The 6,658-nt window shown below is 38.4% G+C and overlaps 1 protein-coding gene across 2 annotated transcripts in view; it reads left to right on the top strand.

Annotated features, from left to right (window-relative positions):
• The window catches only part of LOC106870618 (uncharacterized), a 72,636-nt gene that overhangs the window by 1 nt on the left and 65,977 nt on the right, over positions 1-6,658 (top strand). For both annotated transcript variants that reach the window (XM_014916761.3, XM_014916752.3), the window contains exons 1-2: positions 1-167; positions 5,852-5,937. The exon at positions 1-167 is cut by the window's left edge and continues 1 nt beyond it. In XM_014916761.3, the coding sequence (XP_014772247.1) occupies positions 132-167; positions 5,852-5,937 (122 nt within the window). In that variant the 5' untranslated portion in view covers positions 1-131. The remainder of the gene's footprint in view (positions 168-5,851; positions 5,938-6,658) is intronic.

The following is a 6,658-nucleotide window of genomic DNA, read 5'->3' as shown; positions in this document are numbered from 1 at the left end:
CGAATTCCTATTCAACAAACAGCAGCTTCATCCTTCTGGAGTCGATAAAATAAATACCAGTTATCGACTGTTCCCTTCCTAAATATGTGCGGCTTTGATATTCAAGTTAGTCTATTTCTGTAGCAAACTCAATGGATCCAAGCAAGAAAGATACATTGATCCAGTGGGTGAGTAGATAATGGCAATCTTATGATATTACCTTAAACTAAAAAAAAAAAGGCAAAAAAAAAAAACCGAAATTCTTTTAAATTTCTGAAGAACCAGCAACAATAGGTAGAATTTTAGAACAGCTATCCCTCAAAGTCCCATGCCTGATGGGAAAGGAAAAGAATGTTGTCCTTCATTTTATTGTTTTTAGTATTCCCATGTTTCACACAACGAGAATTACAGTTTGGAATTTTCATTTTTCAAAAATTTCTACAATTTGGTCCCCATCCAACCATTCTGTGTCCTTTTCCTTCCCTAAAAGATAAGAATAGTTATTCCCAATAATGCTTCAAATATGTATATTTAATTTTTTTTTTTTTGAAGTTGTGTAATTATATGAAATACATATTTAACAAGAATATTGTTTGATCCAAGGCAAAAGTAGCAGTTCGTTTTGTATTTTGGGTAAATTTTTACGTAAAAGTTTACATTATTGGTAAAGGTAAAAGTTTGCCGTATTTTGTATCAAGCCTTAGACTGAGAGATACAAATGGATCTGATGGCTAGATTTCTCTTTCTGTAAGAAATGGTAGTGACATTACTTTGATCAAACATGTTTCTTCTATCCATGAGCTCATTAATGATCGTTGTTGCTAAACCTCTACTGCCTTGGGAGAACAGACTTGATATTTCTCACCAACTGAAGAAAGCTAAATATCTGGACATGCTTAATGAGGCTCTGGTCAAAGGATGGCTGACAGCCTCGTTTCCTATTGAAGTCAGCAATCAGTTTCTCAGTAACATAAGTGCATTATTTTCTGTAAGAGATTAGTTTGGAACCTAAACAATTGACGAAAGCCATCATAAGAATAACCATGACAGCTGCGGCCAATTCAAGGTGGTTGTAGTTGTTAAGAGACTGCAGATAGAAGCTTTCTGAAGACGAAGGCCTCACTGTCCTGCTCAGGCGAAGCGTACAGGCTAAGGGCCAAAATACTTGCGACACTTGGATCCTTGCTGAAAGTACAGAAGGGTTTCTAACATGGTGATAGTTTAGTCACTATCTGAACAAGGCCAATAAATATCTTTAAGTAGCTTCTGCAGTTTCTGTGTGGTAGAAAGCTTCTCTGATATTTATTTCATCCACATGGTTTCACCAGATTGTTCTTGTAGAGGCGACGCAACAGAAATCATACAAGAAAAAAAAAAAACGGGCGCAGGAGTGGCTGTGTGGTAAGTAGTTTGCCTACCAACCACATGGTTCTGGGTTCAGTCCCACTGCGTGGCACCTTGGGCAAGTGTCTTCTACTATAGCCTCGGGTCGACCAAAGCCTTGTGAGTGGATTTGGGAGATGGAAACTGAAAGGCGCCCGTCGTATATATATATATATATATATATATATATATATATGTGTGTGTGTGTGTGTGTGTGTTTGTGTTTGTCCCCCCAACATCGCTTAACAACCGATGCTAGTGTGTTTACGTCCTCGTAACTTAGCGGTTCGGCAAGACAAACCGATAGAATAAGTACTAAACTTACAAAGAATAAGTCCTGGGGTCGATTTGCTCGACTAAAGGTGGTGCTCCAGTATGGCCGCAGTCAAATGACTGAAACAAATAAAAGAAAGATAGAGTCACTACACATTGGAAGTAACATGTGTTCCCATTTTTTTAAAGGAAGTCGCAAGCGCAGCTGTGTGGTAATAAGTCTGTTTCTCAACCCTATGGTTCTGGCTTTATTTCCATTGCGTGGATATTTAGGCTAGTGTCTCTACTATAGCTCGGGCCGATCAATGTCTTGTGAGTGGATTTGGTTGACAGAAACTGAAAGAAGCCCATTGTGTGTGAGTGTCCCTCATTACCACTTGACAACCGGTGTTGGCTTGTTTACGTCCCCGTAACTTCATGCTTCAGCAGAAGAGACTGATAGAATAAGTACCAGATTTTAAAAATAAGTACTGGGGACGATCTGTTCGACAAACCCTACAAGGCAGTGCCCCAGCATGGCGGCAGTCCTAATACTGAAACAGGTAAAAGGTAAAAGATAAAGTTTCCAAAACCTCATGAAAAGTGTAGGGGTTTTACGTTGCAAAAAAAACAAACAATAAAAATGATTTCTTACAAAATGAAACTGGCGGGGATGACTGTCAGCAAGTGCGAGTCCTGTGAGTCAAAGTGGCTGTTCCAGCCCATCTCCCTCGCCATCCTGTGAGGCAACGGCTTTTCCAATTGTCTGCTGGAGTCATGAGACAGTCTGACTTACAGGAAATTGCACGATCTACTCCTTAAATACTTAGATCCATGCAATAATTAATACCTTATCTAGTATAAATAAGACGATGTTAACTTAATTGGGGAAAAAAAAAAAAAAAAATGTACGAACTTTTAAGAAACAAAAGGGAAATTGTGAACAGTAGAGCGGCAGCTAGATATTGCCCGCGTGACATTGTCGTTAAGTTGAAGCCACCAAATATTTTGTGATTACATTCATAATTATTTTCTCAGAATTAATCCCTTATAGATTTTCATCGTCTCTCCAACGCTTTGACGACCTTAATCTTCAGGAAACTCGAACGTTTGGTCAATGTCAGACTTTTTCCAGAGTCCCACGACCAAGCTGCTTTGCCCAAACGGTTTGGGGGTCTTGATCTGCGCAAGTGCTCGTCTCTATCTCTTCTCTGTTTTTTCGCCATCCACGCTTGCTCCCCTTTAGTAGGTAATATCTTCTCTCCAACATGGACTAGTTCCCACAGGGAGATGGATGAAGCTCTGTTACAGTGGAGAGAGCTGTGTTTGTCAGTTCCTGCTACAGTTGAGAATAGACAGAAGTAGTGAGTATGGGACAATCTGCGTTCTGATACCACTTTCAACTCTCTCCTTGCTCAATCTGATCAATTTTCAAGGTGTCGCCTACTTTCTACTAGTGCAAAATTCTCGGGGGACTGGATTAAACATTGGAAGTCTACTCAGTCTAGATGAGCTCCATATCTCCGTCGCACTCGAGAGTGGGAGCTGACGTCTGTAGGAGACTGAGATGTCTGCTGTGGTAGATCCCTCGACTCCACAGGTTTTCATGGTCTGTCTTGCTGCCTAATGCTGGTAGTTTCGCTCGTCACACCGAGCTAAACTTTAAACTTCATCATTAAGCGGGCCCTGATGCGGATTAATATCCCCTCAGTTCTGGAGCCGGCAGATTATCCAGAAGTGATGGAAAGAGACCAAATGGTCTTACTCTCTGTCCTTGGGTAAGAGGTAGGTACCTCATCTGAGACGGCACAGTCTGTGACTCTTTTGCTTCCTCCCACGTCCTGGACACCGCAGTAAATGGGAGGGTCACCCACTGCTTCCGTAGCCGAACGGAACAAGACCCTGAAGTATCGGGACCTGGCAGTGAACTGTCACTTCCAGCTTGTGGCGTTTGAGACGTTTCGAGAGGGTGGGCTACTAACGGCGAAGCTCTTGTCATCGTTGGCAGCACACCTTACCAAGGTGTCAGGTGATGTCCGTGAGGGTGCTTGGCTATACCAACGCCTTAGCCTCGCCATCGACTGTGGTAATGCCGCGAGCATATTGGCTTATTTCAGTAGGTTCAATTGAAGCACTTGATGCTGCATTGATATTTTTTCTGTTTGTTTTTCTTTTGTAAAAATATATTCCTTTTCACTCATTTATTGCAAATTATAACAATTGTTTAGTACCTCCCGATACTGTTTATAATATATTTTCATCGTTACTTATTCATTTTCTGGACATAAAAAACAAAATTTAAATAACCCTAAATTAATATGTACAAAGCATAAAGCGTGACCTGGCTGAATTGTTAGCACGTAAAGACGGATGAAATGCTTAGCGACATTTCGTCCGTCTTTATGTTCTGAGTTCAAATTCTTCCGAGGTTGACTGCCTTTCATCCTTTCGGGGTCAATAAAATAGGTACAACTTAAGCTCTAGGGTCACCCTGAAATTGCTGGCGTTGTGCCAAAATTTGAAACCAATATGTACAAAGCATGACTATTAACTATCCAAAAGTATATCAAATAGTGCTTTTTTTCGGTTTCTGGTCAAGAAATGAAGGTGGAAATATTGGCGCTATGCAGCAATGTCCTGCTCCTGTGTTTTTAGTTCTGTATATTTTCAACAACATTACGATTTTGCACCCCTCCTCGTTTTCAAAAATTTTACCCCCACCCCCACCCCGATATTATTGTTTTCTAACTATTTTCGAAAATGTTTGTGTTAAGGAACATTTTGACATTTAAAATATAGAGATTATTATTCTAAAAAAATTTTTTTCAAACTTTCATTTTATTTTTTTTTTTCCAAAATTTCAATACGATATTTTTTCCACTTTGAATTTGTGGTTATAAACTGAAAGAATACCCGAATGTTAATGAGGAATTTGGTAAAATTATTTATGGCCTTCTTCATCACTTTTGACTTTTCCTCGATGGCTCGTATGAATTTTCCGAAAGTCCTCTCCCCATCCACCCACCCCTTTCGTTTGCGCAAGTTTTTGTTTTCCTATTTGTTTTCTACACGTTTTTTTACACCTTTTTCTTGTTTTGGTGACCGGGAGTTCAACTATATATTAACCAAAAAAATATGTATTTTAAAGAAAGTTATGAGGAAAGAAGCTAGTTGGGAGTACAATTCTATTGTTATACCACTGATATATAATGCAAAGCAACATGTTCAAAAACTAATTCAAATTGGCGGTATTGGCGTTACTGTTGAAATTGATGAGAATGCATGTGAATAATTATCATTTTATTTAATAAAAGTTCATACCCTCCACTTTTCAACCGTAACATTTCACTTTCGGGCTTGGAAAAACATTTTTTGTTTTTTTGCTGACAAGGGAGATAATTACCGTTTCATGCGGGCTCTGGAAACGAATGTCTACATTAGAATGTCAAGATGGGTCTTCAGCTATTTAAAATATTAGCTTCAAATTTTGGCGCAAGGCCAGCAATTTGGGGGGGGGGGAGGGTGTAAGTTGATTAAATCGACCTCAATTGTTACTTGTTTTATCGACCCTGAAAGGATGAAAGGCAAAGTCGACCTTGGCGGCATTTTAACTCAGAACGTAAAGACGGACGAAAATAAACATTTTGGCCGGTGTGCTAACGATTCCATTTCAAATATTGTTTTCTGATAAATACATTTTTTTGCATCCTCTTTCCATACTACAGTAGGTAGAGTTGTTTCGTTGGAAAAGTTGCTATTGCAAGGAGAAACCCCTGTCTGTAGGTGTAGCAAGGGTTGTGTGCACCCTGGGATAGAGATGTTTGACACCCACTCTTTAACAAGCATGGTAGGTCAGAGGAAATATTATATTGGAGGGCTGCTGCTTTCCCTTCTTGATAAGCCTCTGAGGCGATGTTTCGTTTTATGACCCAGAAAGCGGAATTAGTGAAGCTGACAAAAAAGGTCATTCGCTGGAAACGCGAGAATCAAACGAAAGGGAGGAAAGTATCATTTTAAAAAGTGAAATATAGTAGTACAAACCTGATGTAACAAAATGGTAATTGTAAAATCTGGTTTTTTGTAAAATGTTTTTGATCAATTTAGTCTTAACCCATCTAACCCACGTAAACATAGACAAATAGATGTATAATGGTGATGGTGATAATGGTATATTAGAAAAGGAAATGAATCGTGTATGACATCAGAACGATATTTGTTTTCACTTTTTTTTTTCCAGTTGAAGGAAATAAATTCAAGCTTTCTCATAGAATCCCTACATAATATGAAAGAAGGAGAGCAGTCTACTGTTTTATTAAACAAAATGCAAGTATTGTCTCTTAAAATAGTAGTTTGTATTACTTATTCATGTAAACAGATTTATCACCTTTTCTTAATGAATTACTTTACCTCAGTTTTTCCACCATCATAGGATGAGATGGTAGTTTTAACATATTCCATATTGTAAAGTTTACTGCTTAACTATTGCCAACTACTTAGCTATGAAATAAGACTGGAACTTGTCAGTTAGATAAACTAAGGCAGAGTTATGTACCTTACACAAGAACACTTGCTTTAAATATTGTTCTTAAACAGTCTCGCCTACCTGGCTGTAATTAGATAATGTAGAGTAGGAACAACTTGATATTAAGTTGTTGCTGTATTAAAAAATTGTTATTTTGTAGTACTTAGTTCAACTCCCTGTGTAGAACAGGTGAGGGCAATAGAAAACTAGTTCTTACTACAGGTTCATGAAAGGTGATTGTGATAAATAGTAGTATATTCCAATTTACCTCATTATGCACAGATATCCACCTGTAGTTGGATGTTTTATTTCATTACGAGGGATCCTATGATGATGATAACTAACTAAAAAGAGTTAATCATCAAAAAGCATGAGAGTAGTGAGGAGTATTTGATAAAATTAGTGTTTGTAATGATATAGTGGGAGTTATTTAAACTGGCCATATCTGGCCCAAATATTCTACCAGTTTTATATTCAAACTGATTAAACTCAGCCTCTCACACCTACCCTACAATGTCATTC

Source organism: Octopus bimaculoides, chromosome 11 (assembly GCF_046866305.1).
Source record: "Octopus bimaculoides isolate indiv1 chromosome 11, ASM4686630v1, whole genome shotgun sequence".
In the NCBI taxonomy this organism is placed as follows: domain Eukaryota; kingdom Metazoa; phylum Mollusca; class Cephalopoda; order Octopoda; family Octopodidae; genus Octopus; species Octopus bimaculoides.
The sequence above is the reverse complement of the archived record's forward strand: the minus strand, read 5'-3'. Positions and strand labels throughout refer to the sequence as shown.